The 24,168-nt window shown below is 38.6% G+C and overlaps 1 protein-coding gene across 2 annotated transcripts in view; it reads right to left on the bottom strand.

Annotated features, from left to right (window-relative positions):
* The window catches only part of C4H3orf20 (chromosome 4 C3orf20 homolog), a 95,185-nt gene that overhangs the window by 10,357 nt on the left and 60,660 nt on the right, over positions 1-24,168 (bottom strand). For both annotated transcript variants that reach the window (XM_058725882.1, XM_058725883.1), the window contains exon 14: positions 917-1,220. In XM_058725882.1, coding sequence (XP_058581865.1) covers positions 917-1,220 — 304 coding nt within the window. The remainder of the gene's footprint in view (positions 1-916; positions 1,221-24,168) is intronic.

Raw genomic sequence — 24,168 nt, 5'->3', positions numbered from 1 at the left:
TCTGCAGTAAAGGGAGAAAGGGCAGACAGCGGACCAGAGAGGGCATGGGGCCAAGAGGATTTGAAGGAAGTTACTAGATGAACATGAAGCTCATGTGCTCACGTGATATCCTCTGCTCCAGTGGGGGTGGGGATGGGGCCACCCTTGAACTGTGCTAACCCTGCCAGAGATGGCTACTGACTGAGGATGATGATGAGACTCAGGAAGGACCCTGCAGCCAGGATGGGGAGAAGGTGGTTCCACGTACCCCTGACTAACAGACCCTTGAATAGGACCTCAAGCACCCCTTTCCCTGTTTCTTCCGGGAACATTCACCCACCTGCCCAAACCATCTCATCCTGGGAGACTCTCCCTGATCTCTGGAGGTGACAGGGCCTGCTCCCAGCTCCTGCAAATTGGAACTGGCCTTTCACGGCCCTGCTCAGGAGTGCTATATGTGCTCCCCACCATGCTGGGAGCCTCCCTGGGGCCTGGCACAGGGCCCGTGCACAGTAGGTACTTGGCTACAGTCTGTGAATATTCTTGAGCCCTGGGTACCCAGTGGTGAGCCCATCTCTGCTCTAAGTACTTACATACCAATATATAACCACAGCTATGGTCAGTGCCCTGGATGAAAATGGCAGGAAAAATCTTGAATGCAGAGAAAGCACCCACATAAATGTGGTGACTTTCATCTCAGGACAGGAGGATGAGTCAGAGAGAGAGTAGAGGGGGCAAAATGTGGCAGATAGTGTGTGGAAGAGTGTGTACAAAGGCCTGGAGGAGAAAAGGAAGTAAAAGAAGGCCTATGTGCTGAGGTCGAAGGACAGCCTCTCAGCCAGATGCTCAGCCAGTCCTAGCCTCCCTGTGGGAGGTCCTCCCCCCAGGTTCCTGATGCCTGGACCCTGGGGCCTCCTCAGCTGGGCCCAAGACCAACCTGGATGCAGGGTGAGGCACGGCCCTGCTGCCGGTGGCTGTAGAGTGTGTCCAGCATCCACTGGAGCTGTGCGGTACTGGTGGGGTTCTGGCTTGAGACTATCCCGAACACCAGTACCTGGCTGGGGTCACGGGGCGCAGACAGGAAGCGCTCCAGCTCTACATCGGTTACCAGGGGTGCCTTCACCAGGCACTTGCAGCCAGCCCTAATGTCTTCCTTGTGAATGAGCTTCCGCAGCACCAGTGGGCAGTCAGAGGGCGAGGCTGCCCACCTGGTGGGGCTGCGCACCTCTTGGGCCTTCCCCCTACAATGAGAAACAAGTGGGCCGGTGCTCAGTGGGCAGGGCTCGGGTCCTTGCCCCACTAGCACCTGCTGGTGCAGCACCACCTTGGATGGTGTGTGTGTCCCTAACCTCTGTGTTCCTCAGTTTCCTCAGGTGCAAAACTTGTGACTCCTTCACCCATCCAACAAAAACTTTGGAGTTTTTGGAGAAAGAACCCTCTTCTTTCACTGACACCCACACCCCATCCAACCCATCAGTAAGCCTGTCTGCTCTACATTCAAGAACGATCTAGAATCCATCCAACAAAAACTTTGGAGTTTTGGAGAAAGAACCCTCTTCTTTCTCTGACACCCACACCCCATCCAACCCATCAGTAAGCCTGTCTGCTCTACATTCAAGAACGATCTAGAATCCATCCAACAAAAACTTTGGAGTTTTGGAGAAAGAACCCTCTTCTTTCTCTGACACCCACACCCCATCCAACCCATCAGTAAGCCTGTCTGCTCTACATTCAAGAACGATCTAGAATCCATCCACTTTCCTGCCCTCCTACTCCTACTGACACGGCACAAGCTGCCATCATTTCTTGCCTGGATGACTGCAAGGGCCTCCTAATGGTGCTCTTCCTTCTCCTCTGACCCCTCTTCAATCTATTCTGCACACACCAGACTGGGGAATCCTGGCTCCTGTTAGAACCTAAGTCACGTTATGTCACTACTTTCTGAAATCCTCCAGTGGAGGAAAGTGGAATATATAGAAACTGCTATATTTTGATAAGAGAGTATTGTGGTGTTTTAACTTACTCATTTACTATCCTCCACTCCCCAGCTTGGTGGCATCCACGGGGATGGCAGCCCATGTTCCTGATGTGGTTTGCTGATACCAGAGATGGTAATATGAACTTTGCTCTCAAGGAACTGTGGTTGTATGGTTTGATGTGTCTGGAGGTTCCCTGAAGGATTGGCTAATGGCTTGCCTTTGTATTTCCCACCTTGGAATTTTCTCCTGGACAGCATCTCTCAAAGCATTTAGAAGGAAATATATCAGATACAACCTCCTGGTGCAAGGTATAACACACAGGCACACAGTACACAAACCAAAAAGCTTGGGAATAAGAGGCTGGGGAAAAAATTCATGAGGGAATAAAGACTTTGGAAGGTTCCACATACACTAGGGAATCTAAAGGGACACATGCATGCCCAGGGTTGGAACCATGTTTAGAAAAAGCCTGAAAACATCCTAGATTTTCACCCCTGGAAGATCTTTGGGCTCCACACAAGTGGGAAGTGAAGGACAAAGTAGAGATGTAAAGAGCCTGGCTAAAAGCACTAAAGGAGTGTACATCAATATAGTTAATCTGCAATGATAGGAGGATTGTTGTCACTGTTTTTGTTGTCGTTGTCGTCGTCGTCGTCGTCGTCGTTGTTGTTGTTGTTTTGGCTCTAGGTATTTAAGGAAGTTTGTCAAATTTTTCTAGCTGACTACTAAGCTAACCAGAGACCTTATGATCACACATGACAAAGAATATAGTCTTTATAAAAGTAGTCTAGAAAAGTCTCTAAACAAACAACTACAAACTATGAGTAGCAAAAACAAACCATGGAAAGGGAGGAATTTTGATTTCTAGAATTACCACAGTATAATACTAAAAATATTCAGTTTTGAACAAAAAGTTATGAAGTACTAAAGAGAAACAAGAAAATATTTCTCATTCACATGAAAAAAGAAATAAAGAAAAACTATCCCTGAGGAAATCCAGCTATTGGACTTACTAGGCAAAGATTTTTAAATTAACTGTCCTAATTATGCTCAAAGTACTAAGGAAAGCAGGAATGAAGAACTTAAGTAAACCAGGACAACAACGTCCACCAAACAGAAAATATCAATGTAGAAATGGAAAGTATAAAAGAAATCAATTAGAAACTTTAGAGTTGAAATGTACAATAAATGAAATAAAAAATTCAACAGTGGATCTGAACAGGCCAAAAAAAAAAAAAAAAAAAAAAAAGAACCAGCAAACTTGAAGACAGGCCAAGTGAGATTATCCAGTCTGAGGAATAGAAAGAAAAAAAATGAAGAAAAATTAATAGAGCCTCAGTTACACGTGAGACACCATTGAGAATACCAATATATACACAATGCAAATTCCAGAAGGATAAAAAAGAAAGGAGCAGAAAGAGTATTTGAAGGAATAATTGCTAAGAGAGTCTTCAACTTTGACAGATCTCTAACAAGCTCAACAAATCTCTAAGTAAGATAAATTCAAAGAGATCCACAGTGAGACACATTATAATTGTTGAAAGACAAAGACAAAGAGTATCTTGAAAGCAACAGAAGTATTTCATCACATAGAAGGATCCTCAGTAAGATTAACAGCCAATTTCTCATCAAAAATAATGGAGGCCAGAAGGCAGTGGAATTACATATTTAAAATGCTAAAAGAAAAAAAAACTTTCCAATAAAGAATTCTATATTAAGCGAATTTTCCTTCAAAAATAAAAGAGAAATCAAGACATTCCAAGATAAACAAAAGTTGAGGAAGTTTGTCACCAGTAGGCCTGCTGCAAAAGAAATGCTAAAGTATCCTTTAGATTGAAATGAAGAATACTAGGCTGTAATTTCAAACTATATAAAGAAATAAAAAAACACTGTAAAGGTAACTACATTAAGTAAATATAACCCACATTATTATATTTTCAATTTGTAACTCCTGTTTTTTTCTATATGATTTAAAAGACAAATACATAAAACAATAATTATAAAACTACATTAATTGGGCACACTATGCATAAAGATGTCATTTTTGACAACAACAATGTGGCAGGGGGTATGGATCTGTATAGAAGAGATTTTGTTACTTTTGAAGCTAAGTTGGTATTAATTCAAGCTAGATTGTTATTGTAATTCCCAGACTAACCACTAAAAAATAACTAAAAACTACACAGAAAAGGAAGTAAGAAGTAAATAAAACTGTGTGTATTATTTAGGGCTCTCCAGAGAAACAGAACCAATAGGATATATGTAGATATATATCATAGAAAAGTTATTACAGGAGTTGGTTCATGTGATTATAGATGCCAAGAAGTCCCACAGTCTGGTGTCTACAAGCTGGAGATCCAGAAAATCTAGTATTAAAATTCAATCTGAGTCCAAAAACCCAAGAAACAGGGAGCCAATAGTGAAATTCCTAGTCCAAGGCCAAAGGCATAAGAAGTAAGGCTTCTGTGTAAGTCCTAGAGTCCAAAGGCCCAAAAACCAGGAGCTCTGATGTCTGAGGGAAGGAAGAAATAGACTTTTCAGCTCAAGAAAATAAAGAAGGAATTCACCTTTGCTTTTTTGTTTTATTCAGGCCCTCAGTGGATTGGATGATGTCCACGCACATTGGTAAAGATGGATCTCTTTACCAGTCTACTAAATCAAATGCTAATCTCTTCCAGGAACACCTTCACAGACACACCCCAAAATATTATTTTCCCTTTAGCCTAGTCAAGTTGAAACAAAATTAAGCATCACACCATATACCAACATACATAAAAATAGGAAACAAAAACAAAAGTCAACAATGGAGGAATTGAGGAACAAAAACTATAAGATTTTAGAAAACCAATTAACAAAATGGAAGAAGTAAGTCATTAATTGTAATTACTTTTAAATGTAGATGGATGAAAATCTTCAACAAAACTCAAAGACTGACAGAATGGAAAAGAAAACAAAAAACCAAAAAAACCCTATGACCCAATAATATGATCTCTACAGGAGACCTGTTTTAGAATCAAAGATACAACTGGGTTGCAAGTAAAAGGATGGAAATAAACTCCAAGCAAATAGTAACCATAAATGAACAGGAGTAGCTAAACTGATAAGAGATAAAAATATATACTTTAAGTAAAAAATGATTTCAGGAGACAAATGAGGTATTAGACATTAAGAACAGGGTCACTCTCACTAGAAATATAACAATTGTGAATATATATGCAGTATGACAACACAGTCTAAATATATGAAGCAAAAACTGACAGAACTGAAGGGAGAAACAGAAAATTCTACTCTAATAGTTGGGTATTTCAACACCCTATTTTCAATAATTGACAGAACAACTAAAAAAAGACAAAAAAGAAAATAGACAACTTAAAGAACACTGTAAACCAACTAACCAAAGAGACATATGTAGATCATTTACCTTAACTACAGAAGAATATATATTCTTCTCAAGTGCACAGGGAACATTTTCCAGGGTAAACTATATATATTCACCCATCAAAAAGTCCCAATAAGTTAAAAAAAATGAAATCATAGAAGATATTTTCTCCAATAAGAATGGAATGAAATTAATTCCCTTGCCTTTGGGGATGTGTCGAGTAAGAGATTGCTACAGCTGAGGTCAGAGAGGTCTTTTCCTGCTTTCTCCTCTAGGGTTTGGATGGTTTCCTGTCTCACATTCAGGTCCTTTATCCATTTTGAGTTTATTTTTGTGAATAGATGCTGGAGAGGATGTGGAGAAACGGGAACCCTCTTGCACTGTTGGTGGGAATGCAAATTGGTGCAGCCACTCTGGAAAGCAGTGTGGAGGTTCCTCAGAAAATTAAAAATAGACCTACCCTATGACCCAGCAATAGCACTGCTAGGAATTTACCCAAGGGATACAGGAGTACTGATGCATAGGGGCACTTGTACCCCAATGTTTATAGCAGCACTCTCAACAATAGCCAAATTATGGAAAGAGCCTAAATGTCCATCAACTGATGAATGGATAAAGAAATTGTGGTTTATATACACAATGGAATACTACGTGGCAATGAGAAAGAATGAAATATGGCCTTTTGTAGCAACGTGGATGGAACTGGAGAGTGTGATGCTAAGTGAAATAAGCCATACAGAGAAAGACAGATACCATATGGTTTCACTCTTATGTGGATCCTGAGAAACTTAACAGAAACCCATGGGGGAGGGGAAGGAAAAAAAAAAGAGGTTAGAGTGGGAGAGAACCAAAGCATAAGAGACTGTTAAAAACTGAGAACAAACTGAGGGTTGATGGGGGGTGGGAGGGAGGGGAGAGTGATGGGTATTGAGGAGGGCACCTTTTGGGATGAGCACTGGGTGTTGTATGGAAACCAATTTGACAATAAATTTCATATATTAAAAAAAAAGAATGGAATGAAATTAGAAATCAGTAACAGAAGGAAATTTGGAAAAATCATAAATATGTGGAAATTAAGCAACACATTAAACAATCAATGGATCAAAGAAGGAATCACAAGAAAAATGAGAAAATACTTTGACATTAATGCAAACAAAACAACCCAAAATACTAAAACTTATGGGATACATTGAGAAGAGTACTCAGATAGAGATGTATAGCATTAAAAGAGAAGAAAGAGCTCAAATCAATAACCTAACTGAAATTTACATTAGAAAAACAAAAGCAATCTAAACTCAAAGCTAGTAGAAGGAAAGATAATTCTCAGTAGGTAAAAAAAACAGAAAATAGAAACCAATATAGAGAAACAACTAAAAAATGTTTGTTTCTCTGAAAAGATCAACAGAATTCATTAATCTTAGTTGGATGTAGGAAAAGTAGAGAAGACTGAAATTGCTAAAATAAAATATGAAAGTGGGACATTATTACTGATCTTAACTAAAAAGGAGTATAAGAAGTCACTGTGAACTGTACACCAACAAATTAGATAACCTAAATGAGGGGCAACAGGGTAGCTCAGTCAGTTGAGTCTCTGACTCTTTTTTTTTTTTTTTTTTGTTTTTTTTTTGTTTTTTTTTTATTTATTTTTGGGACAGAGAGAGACATAGCATGAACGGGGGAGGGGCAGAGAGAGAGGGAGACACAGAACCGGAAACAGGCTCCAGGCTCCGAGCCATCAGCCCAGAGCCTGACGCGGGGCTCGAACTCACGGACCGCGAGATCGTGACCTGGCTGAAGTCGGACGCTTAACCGACTGCGCCACCCAGGCGCCCCGAGTCTCTGACTCTTGATTTAGGCTCAGGTCATGATCCCAGGGTTGTGGGATCGAGTTCCATGCAAAATGTGAAGCCTGCTTGGGATTATCTCTCTCTTCCCCTTTGCCCCTTTCCCCCACTGATGTTCTTTCTCCTAGACCACTTTCTTACACCATTCACAAAAATAAACTCAAAATGGATAAAGGACCTGAATGTGAGACAGGAGAACATCAAAACCCTAGAGGAGAAAGCAGGAAAAGACCTCTCTGACTTCAGTCGTAGCAATTTCTTACTTGACACATCCCCAAAGGCAAGGGAATTAAAAGCAAAAATGAACTACTGGGTCCTTATGAAGATAAAAAGCTTCTGCACAGCAAAGGAAACAACCAACAAAACTAAAAGGCAACCAACGGAATGGGAAAAGATATTTGCAAATGACATATCGGACAAAGGACTAGTATCCAAAATCTATAAAGAGCTCACCAAACTCCACACCCGAAAAACTAACCCAGTGAAGAAATGGGCAGAAAGCATGAATAGACACTTCTCTAAAGAAGACATCCAGATGGCCAACAGGTACATGAAAAGATGCTCAACGTCACTCCTCATCAGGGAAATACAAATCAAAACCACACTCAGATATCACCTCACACCAGTCAGAGTGGCCAAAATGAACAAATCAGGAGACTATAGATGCTGGAGAGGATGCGGAGAAACGGGAACACTCTTGCACTGTTGGTGGGAATGCAAATTGGTGCAGCCACTCTGGAAAACAGTGTGGAGGTTCCTCAAAAAATTGAAAATAGACCTACCCTATGACCCAGCAATAGCACTGCTAGGAATTTACCCAAGGGATACAGGAGTACTGATGCATAGGGGCACTTGTACCCCAATGTTTATAGCAGCACTCTCAACATTAAAAACTTTTAAAAAAAGAGATAATTTCCATATAATCCAGCAAATGCATTATGGGTATTCACCCAAAAGAATGTAAAACAGTTCTCAAAGAAATATTTGTATACCCATCTTCATAGCAGCATTACTCACAATAGCTAATACGTGGAAGTAACCCACGTGTCTATCAACAGATAAATGAATAAGCAAAATGTGGTCTATATATACAATGGAATACTATTCAACCCTTAAAAGGAACAAAATTGTGACACACGGTACAACATGGATAAACCTGGAAGACATTATGCTAAGTAAAATGAGCTACTCACAAAAAGACAAATGCTGTATGATTCTACTTATTTAAGGGACTTAGAGTAATCGAAGTCATAAAAACAAAGTAGAATGGTGGTTGCCAGGGGCTGAGGGAGAGGAAATGGGTGGTCAGTGTTTAATGGGGACAGAGTTTCAGTTTTACAAGATGAAAAGAGTTCTGGAGATGGACAGTGGTGATGGTCTCATAACATGAATGTATTTAATACCACTGAAATATACACTTAAATATGACCAGGATGATAAATTTTATGTTATGTGTATTTTACCACAACATAAAAGTTGAAAAAGAAATTATAAAATTATGCTTGACTTCACTGACAATAAAATAAGTATGGAAGATGTAGAGTAGGAGGACCCTAAGTTCACCCGTCTCATAAATACAATTAGGTTAACACCTATATCAGTGTAAATGTCCCAGAAAACAACCCAAAAGCTGGCAGAATAGACTCTCTACAGCTAAATATAAAGAAGAGGCCACATCAAAGAGGATAGGAAGAGTGAAAACACAGTCAGGAACTAAATGGACTTGGAGGATTGTGCTGGAAGGGAGGGACATTGCAGGGGAGGAGAGGGGAAAGCAATAGACCCTCACATCAGGCACCCCAGTCATGTGGAAACTGCACAGGGAAGACGAATCCCCATAACGTTTGGCTTTGAAAACCAGAGGGGCCAAATTTTGTGAGTTCTTATGATCAGAGGGCTTAACATCTGGAACTTTAAAAATCAGTGGGATTTTTAAAAACTCTGAGAGGGCAATAGGAAATTGAGTCCCTGCCCTTAAACAGCACAAACAGCCCCATGGACATACAGCATAGAAGCAGCAGTTTGAAAACCTCCTGAGGTATACAGGAGGAAGATCTGTTTACTAATCTCAGAGCATGTGCTGAAGGGGCAGGGATCATTGGGAGACTTCTCTAGGAACCAAGGAGCTGGCAGGTGCCATTTCCCTCCCCTACGCCCTAGCCTAGACACGTAGATACCTGCAACGAGTGCAGTGCTAACATTCACTACTTACTTGCTAACAGGGCACCCTATCCCCACACACTTCTGTGGATCTACCCCCTCCAACCTGGCAGGCCATGGCTTCCAGAAGCTGTAGGTCCCTTCCCACAGCAAATCTTCTTAGACCCTGTTAACACGACCTGCCCTGCTTCTGTATTCTCCTTCAGATACCACCCCCCCCCATATGCCCTTAGATGGAGCCCATCCAGAGTGATGCCATAAGCCTGGCAGCATGCAAGCTGCCCCAACAGGGACCAGTACCACTCCAAAGTGACACCTGCCCCAGGGAATGGGGAAGATAACCACTGACACCAGTCCAACTGTGGCCCAGCAGAGGCCTGGGAGCAGACATCTGGTCTATGTAGGCTCTGCCCACCAACAAAACTTCTCAGGGAAGAACACAGGAAAAGCACTCTGTATATCGGTGCTACTGCATCTCTGGAAAATGCCTGGCCTGACTCAACTCAAACCTCAAACTAGAGGCCTCAGACTAACCCATTAACAACACAGGAAACAAGCCCTGCCCACAACAGGTAGAGAGAGCCACTGCTGATAACTGAAGGCAAAAGTGACTCAGCCACAATGGCAGGTACACAGAACACACATAGGAGACACCCCTGAAGCACCAGTTCTAGGGAACAGGGGACACTGCACGGCAGGGCACTATAGGACCTCTTCTTCATAAGGCCACTACTTTCAAGAGCAGGAGACATAGCTGAATTCCTAACACATGTAACAGACATAGTCAGGCAAAGCAAAGAGATGGAGGAATATGTCCCAAATGAGAGAACAGGACAAAATCACAGCAAGAGACCTAAATGAAATGGAGATGAGTAATATACCTGATAAAAAATTTAAAGTAATCACCTATAAGATACTAATTTCAGACCTAAAGACACATACGGATTAAACGTGAAGGGATGGAGAAGAATTCATCATACAAAAGGAAGTGAAAAGAAAGCTAGGGTAGCAATACTTATATCAGACAAGGTAGACTTTAAAACAAAGACTGTAACAAAAGACCAAGAAGGACACTAATTAATCCCAAAGGGAACACTCCAACAAGAATATATCACTGTAAATATTTATTCATCCACATGGGAGCACCCAAATACATAAAGCAACTAATAACAAATATACAAAAAGTAATCAATAGTAATACAGTAATAGTAGGGGATGACTTTAACACCCCATTTACATCAATGAACAGATCATCCAAATGGAAAATCAACAAGGAAATAGTGGCTCTGAGTGACACACTAGACCAGATGGATCTAGCAGATATATTCAGAACATTTCATCCTAAAATGGCAGACCATATATTCTTTTCAAGTGTACATGGAACATTCTCCAGAATAGGTTACATATTAGGTCACAAAACAAGTCTCAACAAATAAAAAATATTGAAACCATACCATGCACCTCTTCTGACCACAACACTGTAAAACTAGAAATCAACCACAAGAAAAAATCTGGAAAGGCCACAAATATATGAAGGTTAAATAACATGCATTAAACAATGAATGGGACAACTGGGAAATAAAAGAGGAAATTAAAATATGTGGAAACAAATGAAAATGAAAACACAATGGTACAAAATCTGGGATGCAGCAAAAGCAGCTCTAAGAAGAAAGTATATAGCAATACAAGCCTACCTTGAGAAGCAAGAAAAATCTCAAATAAACAACCTAAACTTACACTTAAAGGAGTAGTAAAAGAAGAACAAAGAAAACCCAAACCAGTAGAAGGAAAGAAATTACAAAGATCAGAGTTAAATAAACAAAACAGAAACTAAAAAAACAATACAACAGATCAATGAAAGCAGGAGCTGGGCTCTTTGAAAAGATTAATTTGATAAACCTTCAGCCAGACTCATCAAAACAAAACAGAACAAAAAACAGAGAAAGACAAGACTCAAATAGACAAAATCAGAAATGAAAGAGGAAAGAATAACAACCAACACCACAGCAATACAAAGGATTAAAAGAGAATATTATGAAAAACTATATGCCAACCAATTGGACAACCTAGAAGAAATGGACAAATTCCTAGAAACATATAGCCTCCCAAAACTGAATCAGAAAGAAATAGAAAATTTGAACAGATCACTTATGGAAAAAAATTGAATCAGTAATCAAAAAGCTCCCAGCAGGGGCACCTGGGTGGCTCAGTCAGTTAAATCTACTGTTGATTTCAGCTCAGGTCATGATCTCATGGTTCTTGGGATTGAGCCCTGTATCGGGCTATGCACTGACAGTCTAGAGCCTGCTTAGGATTCTCCCTCTCTTTGTCTCTCTCACTCTCTCTCTCTCTCTGCTCCTCTTCTACACACGTGTACAAGTCCATGCTCTCTCTCTCTCTCAAAGTAAATAAACGTTAAAAATAAAAAAGGTCCCCGCAAACAAAAGTCCAGGACCAGATGGCTTCACAGGTGAATTCTTCCAAATATTAAAAGAAGAAAAAATAGAGAGGAAGGAAAGATGTTCCAAATTTATTCTATGAGGTCAGCATAACCTTGATACCAAAACCAGATAAAGACACTAAAAAAAAACAAAAACAAAAACAAAAACAAAAAACCACAAGTACAGGCCACTATCTCTGATAAACATAGATACAAAATCCTCAACAAAACATTAACAAACTGAATCCAACAATATATTAAAAAATCATTCACCACAATAAAGTCGTATTGTGGGATGCAAGGGTGGCTCAATATTCACAAATCAATCAACATGATATAGCACATCAACAAGACAAAGGATAAAAACCATATGATCATTTCAATAGATGCAGAAAAAACATTTGACAAAGTACAACATCCATCCATGATAAAAAGAAAATCTTCAACAAAGTAGATTTAGAGAAGCATACCTCAACATAATAAAGACCACATATGAAAAACCCACTGTAAACATCATACTCACTGGGGAAAAACTGAGAACTTTTCCCCTAAGGTCAGGAACAAGATGAGCTTGTCCAATCTCACCACTTCTATTCAACACAGTACTCGAAGACAACAAAAAGAAATAAAAGGCATACAAGTTGGTAAGAAAGTAAAACTTCCACTATTTGCAGATGGCATGATGCTATTATACAGAAAAACCTAAAGACTCCACCAAAAAAGCAACTAGAATTGATGCATGAATTCACTAAGGTCTCAGGATACGAAATTAACATACAGATATTCATTGCATTTCTATACACTAATAATGAAATAGAAGAGAGAGAAATTAAGAAAACAATATCATTTACAATTGCACCAAAAATAATAAAAAACCTAATAATTAATTTAACCAACAAACACTTGTACTCTGAAAACTATAAAACACTGATGAAAGAAATGGAAGCCAATACAAAAAAAAGGGAAAGATATTCCATGCTCATGGACTGCAAGAACAAATATTGTTAAAATGTCCATACCACTCAAAGCAATCTACATATTTAATGCAATCCCTATCAAAATGTCAATGGCATTTTCACAGAACTAGAATAAATAATCCTAAAATTGTATGGAACCACAAAAGACCCCTAATAGCCAAAGCAATCTTTAAAAAAACAACAACAACAACAAAACAAACAACCAGAGGTATCACAATTCCAGACTTCAAAATATATTACAAAGCTGCAATAATCAAAACAGAATGGTACTGGCACAAAAACAGACACATAGATCAATGGAACACATTAGAGAGCCCAGAAATAAAACCACAATTATATGGTCAATTAATCTTCGACAAAAGAGGCAAGAATATGCAACAGGAAAAAGACGGTCTCTTTAAAAAATGATTTTGGGAAAACTGGACAGCTACATGCAAAAGAATGAAACTGGACCACTTCTTACACCATACACAAAATAAACTCAAAGTGGATTAAGGATCTAAATATGACACCTGAGACCATAAAAATCCTAGAAGGGAGCACAGGCAGTAAATTCTCTGACACTGGCCGTAACAACCTTTTTCTAGACATGTCTCCCAAGGCCAAGGGAAAGAAAAGCAAAAATAAACTATTGGGATTACATCAAAATAAAAAAAGCTTTTGCGAAGCCAAGGGAACAATCAAAACTAAAAGACAACCTACTGAATGGGAGGAGATATTTGCAAACGGCATATCCAATAAAGGGTTAATGTCCAAAATCTATAAAGAATGTATCAAACTCAACACCCCAAAACCAAACAATTCAATTAAAAAATGGGTAGAAGATGAGAACAGACATTTTTCCAAAGAAGACATGCAGATGGCCAACAGACACATGAAAAGATGCTCAACATCACTCATCATCAGAGAAATGCAAATCAAAACTACAATGAAATATCACCTCACACCTATCAGAATGGCTAAAATAAAAAATACAAGGAACAAAAAAAAAATACAAGGAACAACAAATGTTGGTAAGAGTGTGGAGAAAAAGGAATGCTTGTGCACTGTTGTGGGAATACAAACTGGTGTAGCCACAATGGAAAATAGTATGGAAGGTCCTCAAAAAATTAAAAAAGAACTACCATATGATCCAATAACTCTACTACTGGGTATTTACCCAAAGAATACAAAAGCATTTTTTCCTGCAGCTTATTTACAATAGCCAAATTATGAAAGCAGCCCAAGTGTCCTTCAAAAGATGAATGGATAAAGATGTGGTATATATACAATGGAATATTAAACTTCCATAAAAAGAATGAAATCTTGCCATTTACAACAATGTGGATGGACCTAGAGAATATAACGTTAAGTGAAATAAGTCAGTCAGAGAAAGACAAATACCATATGATTTCACTCATATGTGCAATTTGGAAACAAAACAAAAGAACAAAGTAAAAAAGAGACCAACCAAAAAACAGACTCCTAACTATAGAGAACAAATGGATGGTCACCAGAAGGGAGGTGGGTAGGGGATGGGTGAAATAAGTGATGGGGATTAAGAGTACACTTATCATGAAGAGCACTGAGTAATTTACAGAATTGTTGAATCAATGGGTGTCAGGGTAGCTCAGTTAAGCATCCAATTCTTGATTTCAACTTGGGTCATGCTCATGGTCATGGAATTGAGTCCCCTGCCTAGGGCTCATCGCTGACAGCAGGGAGCCTGCTTGGGATTCTGTCTTTCTGCCCCTCCTCCCGCTTGCATGTGCGCCTCTCTCTTAAACTAAATAAACATTTTTTTAAAAAGAATTGTTGAGGGGCGCCTGGGTGGCTCAGTCGGTTAAGCGTCCGACTTCAGCTCAGGTCACGATCTCGCGGTCCGTGGGTTTGAGCCCGGCGTCGGGCTCTGGGCTGATGGCTCAGAGCCTGGAGCCTGCTTCCGATTCTGTGTCTCCCTCTCTCTCTGACCCTCCCCCGTTCATGCTCTGTCTCTCTCTGTCTCAAAAAAAAAAAATTAAAAAGAATTGTTGAATCACTATATTGTACACCTGAAAGTAATATAAGACTGTATGTTAACTATACTGGAATTTTAAAAAAATTTTAAAGAAAAATATGAATTAAAACTATACTAAGGCAACATATTCTCCTGATGAGAATATAAATTGGGATTACCCTATGGAGATTAATTTGGACTATCTCTTAAACTTTTATTTTATTATTTTTTTTTTAAATTTTTTTTTCAACGTTTTTAATTTATTTTTGGGACAGAGAGACAGAGCATGAACGGGGGAGGGGCAGAGAGAGAGGGAGACACAGAATCGGAAACAGGCTCCAGGCTCCGAGCCATCAGCCCAGAGCCTGACGCGGGGCTCGAACTCACGGACCGCGAGATCGTGACCTGGCTGAAGTCGGACGCTTAACCGACTGCGCCACCCAGGCGCCCCTCTCTTAAACTTTTAAATGCACGTGACCCTTGGCCCAGCAATTCCATCTTTAGCAATTTATTTACAGATATATTTGTATAAATGTGAAATGATGAATATATGTGGTCGTTGCTTTCCCCATGGGTTAGAATAGGAATACAGAATTGGGCAAATCAAACATGGAACATCTATATAATGGATATTATGTAGCCAAAAGAAAAAGCAATTTATAGGACAATTTCTAAGATATAGTGTTAAGTGAAAAAGGCAAAGTTTCAGAACAGCATTTTTAATATCATGCTTTTGAAGAAGAAAGAAGAGAAAAGAAAAACAAAAGAAAAGTGGAAGCAGAAGCAGCAGCAACAGAAGAAGTAAAATATATTTGCATTTGCTTAGACAGGCTTTAAGAAATTCTGGTTGGGTTTTGCCAGTGGGAGCACCAGCAGGAGATCAGAAGTAAAGAGGACCATACAGTTAGATATTTACTTCTCCAGTTCCTTCCCTGTGGGGTCACATTCCTCTCAACCACAGGTCAGTGTTCCCATGAGAAGGTCCTCCCCATTGCTCTCTCTGTCCAGGTTTTAGTCATTTGCCCTGAAAGTCAAATCCAAACTCTGCAGCCTGGTCTCATCAACTGTTCCCCTTCCCACTCTAACTTGACTTTACTCTTCAGATAGGCCCACACATTTGAAACAGTCCTCATCTTCCACCTGCCAGCTCTGGCCTCTGCAATGCTGAAAGCCTGGCACTTAAGTTCCCATGCCTAGTAGTCCATCCCTTCAGTTCCTGTCAAGAGTTGGGCTGCCTGTTTTTCAAGATAGAACAGTTGTTGGAGTAACTGGAAACTGCCTCTCCTGCTCAGTGCTCTGCTGTTCAGCATTCTGTTTATGGCTCCTGAGACTGGAAGGTTAGGAAAAGGGGCTTTTACAGGTTCTGCCCACCTTTGCTCACTGTTGTCTCTGGAGAGGGAATCCTGTCTTCCAGCTCCCCACATAAACACTGCTCCCCTTGGTGCCTTATTGCCTGTTGCCTAAGGAAAACCTAATCCAGGTATATGGTAGGGCAGGACTGGTTCACTAAACAGATTTGTTAGTTCCTTCCTCACTTCCCACAATGTTTCTGAGGTATCTGAAAATACAGAAGCACACTATTTTAAGTTATTACAGCACTTACAGCTTAAATAGCACTTCTGCAAATCTAATAGACGTTGTCCTTCCCAGGAACTTAGAAGAGCATATAGGGAGAGGGTAGACAGGGCAGGGATTATTAGACCCATTTGACAAATAAGGAAACTGAGGTTTTGAGAGTTAGAGTTACTTAGACCAGAAGGTCCTAGAGTTGTATAAACTTGGTTAATTCCTGTAACTCCAGGGTTTTAGGGATGTGTTCTACCACACGAGGAGAGTGAGTTTTAAGATCAAAGGAGAAATGGACTCAGGGGTCCACTGAGTAACAGTGGCTCTGAATAAGTCCTGAGTTTTCTCCAGCCGGGTCAGGATCATTGCTCACATAGATACAAATGCATACTGAAAGGAGTATATTTGTAATTTGCACATTTATTCTCACCTAAACCTACTTTGCCCTCACTCTTCCAAGGTAATGACACCATCCTCATTCAGTTATTTAAGACAACTACCTCAAAGTCATCCATAATACTTTTTTTTCTCTTATTCCACATCAGTTAGTCATTTCTGTTAACAAATATGTTATTACATATTTTGTTTATTACAAATATGTCTAATTTTCTCCTTATTTCTACTACTACCCCTGACAGCACAATATCACTGTCACCTGGATTACTAAAATATTCTCCTAACTACTGTGATTCCACCCTTTCCACCCTAAAATAATTTTCTCGCAAAGCAATCAGAAACCTTCCCACTTCCAACAATGGCTGACTAGGGGGGTTTAGACAAACCCTCCTTCTGAGAAAAAATTAACAAAAATATGTTTGCATTTCGTAAGTGAGAACTTGAAAGGTCAGGATATGGAAAAAGAGAGAAAACAAGAAAGGTAAGTATGACATATAGGACAGCTTTACCCCTCAAGGAAAATTCTGATCTGAGAGTGAAACCTAGGGATGACAGGCTGAGAAGGTGAGGAGACTCCTGGCATGTTCATTGGTTGTAGGGGGGTGAAATGGAAGCTCAGGCCCACCAAAGAAGATGTCCCTGAAAAAAGTCCTGGCTTTTAGTTGAGGACCTGAAGAACTATACCTAAAGAGTAAAAGTGAAACAGAAATAGACAAGCCCTCACAAAGACTGAAAGACAGCTTCAATTCCTGTCTGGATGAGGGTGATATGGACCTAGCCAAGTTGATGGTTGAAAGCAAAGGTAAGTCCTCTCTGAAGGAACATTGCATTATCCAAAGCCTCAAATTCTCTCTATATTTTTTCATACACAATGTTTGGCATACACAAAAAATCAGACATATAAAGAATCAAGGTTTAACTGAAAACTATGAGAAACAGACCCACAGGAATATTGCATATATCTGACAAAGGTGTTAAAGTAGCCATGATTAATACATGTAAGAAAATAGGAGACAAGATGAAAAATTTCATCAGAGAAAAAGCTCTAAAAGAATCAGTTGGAAATCCTAGAACTTAAAAATAGAATAAATGAAATCAAGAACTCCAGAGACAAGTTTTATCAGCAGCCTAGATACATTTAAAGAGAGAATTACTAAATTGGAATGCAGGTCAGTAGAAAATACCTACACTTGGCCAGATGGCTTTCCAGGGGAATTCTACCAAACATTTAAAGAAGAGTTAATACCTATTATTTTAAAGTTGTTACAAAAAATATAAATGGAAGGGAAACTTCCAAACTCTATGAAGCCAGCATTACATTGATTTCAAAACCAGACAAAGACCCCACTGAAAAGAACTACAGACCAATTTCCCTGATGAACATGGATGCAAAAATTTTCAACAAGAAACTAGCAAACTGAATCCAACAATACATTAAAAGAATTATTCACCATGATCAAGTGGGGTTTATTCCTGGACTGTGGGGCTGGTTCAATATCTGCAAATCAATCACATTAATAAAAGAAAGGATAATAACCACATGATCCTTTTAATAGATGCAGAAAATGCATTTGACAAAATACGGCATCATTTCTTGATAAAAACCCTCAAGAAAGTAGGGATAGAGGAAACATACCTCAATATCATAAAGGCCATTACAGAAGACTCATAGCTAGTATCACCCTCAATGGGGAAAAACTGAGAGATTTCCCCCCTAAGGTCAGGAACACAACAGGGATGTCCACTCTCACCACTGTGGTTCAACATAGCTCAGGAAGTCCTAGCATCAGCAACCAGAAAACAAAAACAAATAAAAGGCATCCAAATTGCCAAGGAAGAAGTCAATTTTCACTCTTTGCAGATGACCTGATACTCTAAGTGGAAAACCTGAAAGACTTCACCAAAAAAAACCTGCTAGTACTGATACATGAATTCAGCAAAGTTGCAGGATATAAAATCAATTCACAGAAATAAGTTGCATTCCTATACACCAATAATGAAACAACAGAAAGAGGAATCAAGGAATTGATCCCATTTAAATTGCATTAAACCCATAAAGTACCTGGTAATAAACCCAACCAAACAAGTTAAAAGACTTGTATGGTGAAACTGTAGAAAGCTTATGAAAGAAACTGAAGAAGATACAAAGAAATGGAAAAAGATTCCATGCTCCTGGATAGGAAGAACAAATATTGTTAAAATGTCAATACTACCCAAATCAATCTACACATTCAATGCAATCCTTATCAAAATAACACCAGCAGAGCTAGAACAAACAATTCTAAAATTTGCATGGAACCACAAAAGACCCCCAATAGCCAAAGTAATGTTGAAAAAGAAAACCAAAGCTGAAGAGATCACAATTCTGGACTTCAAAGCTGTAATCATCAAGACAGCAGGGTACTGGCACAGAAACAGACACATAGATCAATGGAACAGGATAGAGAACCCAGAAATGGACCCTCAAATGTATGGCCAACTAATATTTGACAAAGCAGGAAAGAATATCCAATGGAAAAAAGATGCTCCTCAGCAAGTGGTACTGGGAAAACTGGACAGCAACATGTGGAAGAATGAACCTAGATCACTTTCTTATGCCATACAAAAAAGTAAACTCAAAATGGATGAAAGACCTAAATGTAAGACAAGAAACTATCAAAATCCTAGAGGAGAAAACAGGCAGCAACCTCTCTGACCTTGGCTGCAGCAACGTCTTACTAGACATTTCTCCAAAGGCAAGGGAAACAAAGCAAAAATGAACTACTGGGACCTCATCAAGATAAAAGGATTCTGCACAGCAAAGGAAACAATCAATAAAACCAGAAGGCAACCGACGGAATGGAAGAAGTTATTGCAAATCAGATAAAGGGTTAGTATCAAAAATCTATAAATAACTTATCCAACTCAACACCCAAAAACAAATAATCCACTGAAGAAATGGGCAAAAGACATGGACAGACACTTTTCCAAAGAATACATCCAGATGGCTAACAGACTCATGAAAAGATTCTCAATATCACTCATTATCAAGGAAATACAAATCAAAACCACAATGAGATATCACCTCATATCTGTCAGAATGGCTAAAATGAATAAATCAGGAAACAACAGATGCTGTGAGAGTGCAGAGAAAGGGAAACACTTTTGCACCGCTGGTGGGAATGTAAATTCATGCAGCCACACTGCAAAACAGTACAGAGAGTCCTCAAAAAGTTAAAAATATAACTACCAATGACCCAGCAATTGCTCTACTAGGTATTTATCCAAAGGATGCAAAAATGCTGATTTGAAGGGACATATGCACCCCAATGTTTATAGCAGCACTATCAACAATAACCAAATTATGGAAAGAGCTGAAATGTCTATTGACTGATTAATGGATAAAGAAGATGTGGTATATATACACAATGGAATATTACTCAGCAATCAAAAAGAATGAAATCTTGCCACTTGCGACAATGTGGATGGAACTAAAGTTTATTATGTTAAGTGAAATAAGTCAGGCATAGAAAGATACATTTATGACTTCACTCATGTGGAATTTAAGAAACAAAACAAACAGAAGGGAAGGAAAAATAATATAAAAACAGATAGGGAAGCAAACCATAAGAGACCCTTAAATACAGAGAACAAACTGAGGGTTGCTGAAGGGGAGGTGGGTGGGAGAATGGGTTAAATGGGTGATGGGCATCAGGGAGGGTACTTGTTGGGATAAGCACTGAGTGCTATATGTAAGTGATGAATCACTCAATTCTACTCCTGAAACCATTACTACACTATATGTTAACTAGCTTCGATTTAAATAAAGTTAAAGAAGTATAAGAAAAGAAAATATCTAGGCATAAGTATAGAAGGAAGAAAAAGATTTAAAATACAGCATAGAAAAAAAAATGCATGGAACGTTGTGAAAAGGTGTAACGTGGATATACCTGGAGTCCCACGCTGAGAGGAGAGGGAAAAGAAGAGGAAGAGGGAGGAAGAAGGAAGGGAGAGAGAGAGAAAAGGAAATAATGGCTGAGAATTTTCCCAAACCATTGAAAGCCACAGGTCAAGAAGCACTACACACAAGATGAATACAATAAAAGTTGTATTTTGGCACGTCATGGAAAACTTGCTAAAAGAGGCCACTAACTAAAGATGGAGAGAAAAAAAAAAGTCAGAGAATAAAAGGCTCATTACCTTCAACAATAAGCAACAATAAGACTGGGAGCTGACTTATTAATAGAAATGATGAAAATTATAAAACAACAGAGAGACATCTTTAAAGTGCTGAAAGAAAATAATTGCCAATCACAAGAGTATGATTCAAAATGGAAAGTGAAATAAGACATATTAAGGCAAAAAACAAAAACAAAAAACAAAAAATTAGGCAAGAGCAGACATACTAAAGGAATTCTAAAGGTGGTTCTTTAGGCAGAAGGAAAATCATCCTAAGTGAATATATGAAGAAAAAAGAAAAAAGGCACACATAAATGTAAAAGGAGGTATCACTATATATTCTACATTTAAAACATCACAAGAAGATATTTTGAATAACTTTGTTGCAATATATTTAAACATTTAAATGAAATGGGTAAATTCCTAGGAAAATCTAACTTACCAAAATAAACACACACACACACACACACACACACACACACACACGCACAGAGAGAGAGAGAGAGAAAATCTGAATCTCCTATATCTATTAAAAATAAAAGTTTTACTTGAAACTTCCACTGAAAGAAAATTCTAGGGCAGATGACTTTATTGGTAAGCTCTATCAAATATTTAAGGAAGAAATAACTCAAGTGTACAAATAGCAGATAATAGAAAAATAAGAAATTCTTCCCAGATTATTTTAAGAAGCCAGACTGACCAGAACATGACAAGAAAGGAAAAAAATATTGGCCAATATTTCTCATAAACACAAGTACCAAAATCCTAGATAAAACATTAGCAAGCCACTCATCATCAGGGAAATACAAATCAAAACCACAATGAGATACCACCTCACCCCTGTCAGAATGGCTAACATCAACAACTCAGGCAACAACAGATGTTGGCGAGGATGCGGAGAAAGAGGATCTCTTTGGCACTGCTGGTGGGAATGCAAACTGGGGCAGCCACTGTGGAAAACAGTATGGAAGTTCCTCAAAAAATGAAAAATAGAACTACCCTACGACCCAGCAATTGCACTACTAGCAATTGCAATACCTAGTAGTGTATCCAAGGGATACAGGTATGCTATTTCAAAGGGGCACATGCACCCCCAATGTTTATAGTAGCACTATCAACAAGAGCCAAAGTATGGAAAGAGCCCAAATATCCATCGATAGATGAATGGATAAAGAAGATGTGGTGTGTGTGTGTGTGTGTATACACACACACACACACACACACAATGGAGTATTACTCAGCAGTCAAAAAGAATGAAATCTTGCCATTTGCAACTATGTGGATGGAACTATAGGGTATTATGCTAAGTGAAATTAGTCAATCAGAGAAAGAAAAATATCATATGACTTCACTCATATGAGGACTTTAAGAGACAAAAGAGATGAACATAAGGGAAGGAAAGCAAAAATAATATAAAAACAGGGAGGGGGATAAAACAAGAGACTCTTAAATATGGAGAACAAACAGAGGGTTACTGGAGGGGTTGTGGGAGGGGGATGGGCTAAATGGGTAAGGGGCATTAAGGAATCTACTCCTGAAATCATTGTTGCACTATATGTTAACTAACTTGGGTGTAAATTTTAAAAAATAAAGAAAAATAAATAAATAAATAATTTAATTAATTAATTAATTAGCAAGCCAAATCTAGCAATATGCATAAAGGGGATATAGTATATAAAAACCAAGTTAGATTTATGTTGGAATACAATATTAGTTGAACACTTGAAATGCAATCAATAAAATTTACCACAATAATAGAATAAAGAGAAAAAGCACATGCTAAATTTCAACAGATGCAGAAAAGGTATTTGATAAAATTTAATATTGACTCAGGATAAAAAAAATTTCTTAGTAAACTAGAACTAAAAGGATAAATTTTTAACCTAATAAAGGGTTTCTATAAAAAATCTACAGCATAATAGAAAAAAATACTGAAAAACTTTCCTCTGAGAATGAACCAAAATGCCTATCATTACCACTTCCTTTTTTTTAAAATATAATTTATTGTCAAGTTGGCTAACATACAGTGTATACAGTGTGCTCTTGGTTTGGAGGATAGATTCCCATGATTCATCGCTTGCACACACCCAGGGCTCATTCCAACAAGTGCCCTCCTCAATGCCCATCACCCATTTTCCCCCCTCGCCCCTCCCCATCAGCCCTCAGTTTTTTCTCTGTATTTAAGAGTCTCTTATGGTTTGCCTCCCTCCTTCTCTGTTTGTAACTATTTTTGAAAATTGTCTTAGAAGATCTAACCAGTGCAGTTAGGCAATAAAAGAAATTAAAACGTATAATATTTAGAAAAGAAGAATTTAGTCTTGTAGATAATAAGTCTATGTATGTTGGAGATCCAAAATAATCAACTGATAAAACTATTAAGTGAACTGAGCAGGATCAATGGGTAAAAAGTCAATATGCAGAATTCATTTGTGGCTGCCAGTTTTTACTCAGATGGAGTAAGCACACTGTAGTTTCTTTCTCCCATTGACTACAATTCTAGAAAGAATATTTTAAAACTACCTGGTGCTTTTGAAAGATAAATAATAGCAGGTAGATTGTGAGAGGAGGGAGCAAGGAGTCAAAACTTTAGGAGCAATCAGTGTGTAGTGGTGAGTTTCCTGGTCTTTCTCTTTCTTATATATCCCTGCTTGGACTTGAGGGTGAACTGAATCTGGAGAAGTGAACAATGGAACTGGTTAATAAAATCCTTGAAGAGAAACCTTCTTTCTAGCCAAAGAAAGAAGAAAATAGATCCCCGTAATTCTGGGAGTGTGAAGAGAATCATCTTTTTATGTCTTCTTTTTCCTCTCCTGGTTCTTCCACAAGGCCAGTTTCAGCAGCAGAATTGCACTCATATGGCAGTGGCAGCAATCGCATGGGCACAGTACATATGGAGGAACAACAATTTAAATGACTATAGGTTTCTCATCAGAAACTATAGAGATTATGAAACAGGAGAACAACATCTTTAAGGTACTGAAAGAAGAACATTATAAATACCTGAGTAAATATAATTCGAATACTATTGAACCAGAATTTTTTATCCAGTGAAAATATCCTTCAGGAATTAAGGCAAAATGAGGACATGATCAAGTGAGGGAAAATAAAAAAGATTTATCACCAACAGACTTGCTCTAAAAGAAATGCTAGAAGAAATTCATCAGGCTGAAAGGGAATGATCTCAGAGGGAAACTCAGAACTTCAGAAATTAAAGAAAGGCAGCAGAAATTATAAATATCTGAGTAAATATAATAAAGCATATATTTTTCTTGAGTTCTTCAGAATTTATGAAAGCAAAGATTATAACATTGTTGA

The sequence above is a fragment of the Neofelis nebulosa genome, chromosome 4 (assembly GCF_028018385.1).
Source record: "Neofelis nebulosa isolate mNeoNeb1 chromosome 4, mNeoNeb1.pri, whole genome shotgun sequence".
NCBI lineage: Eukaryota > Metazoa > Chordata > Mammalia > Carnivora > Felidae > Neofelis > Neofelis nebulosa.
Note: the sequence above shows the minus strand (reverse complement) of the source record. Positions and strands in the feature narration are given on the sequence as shown.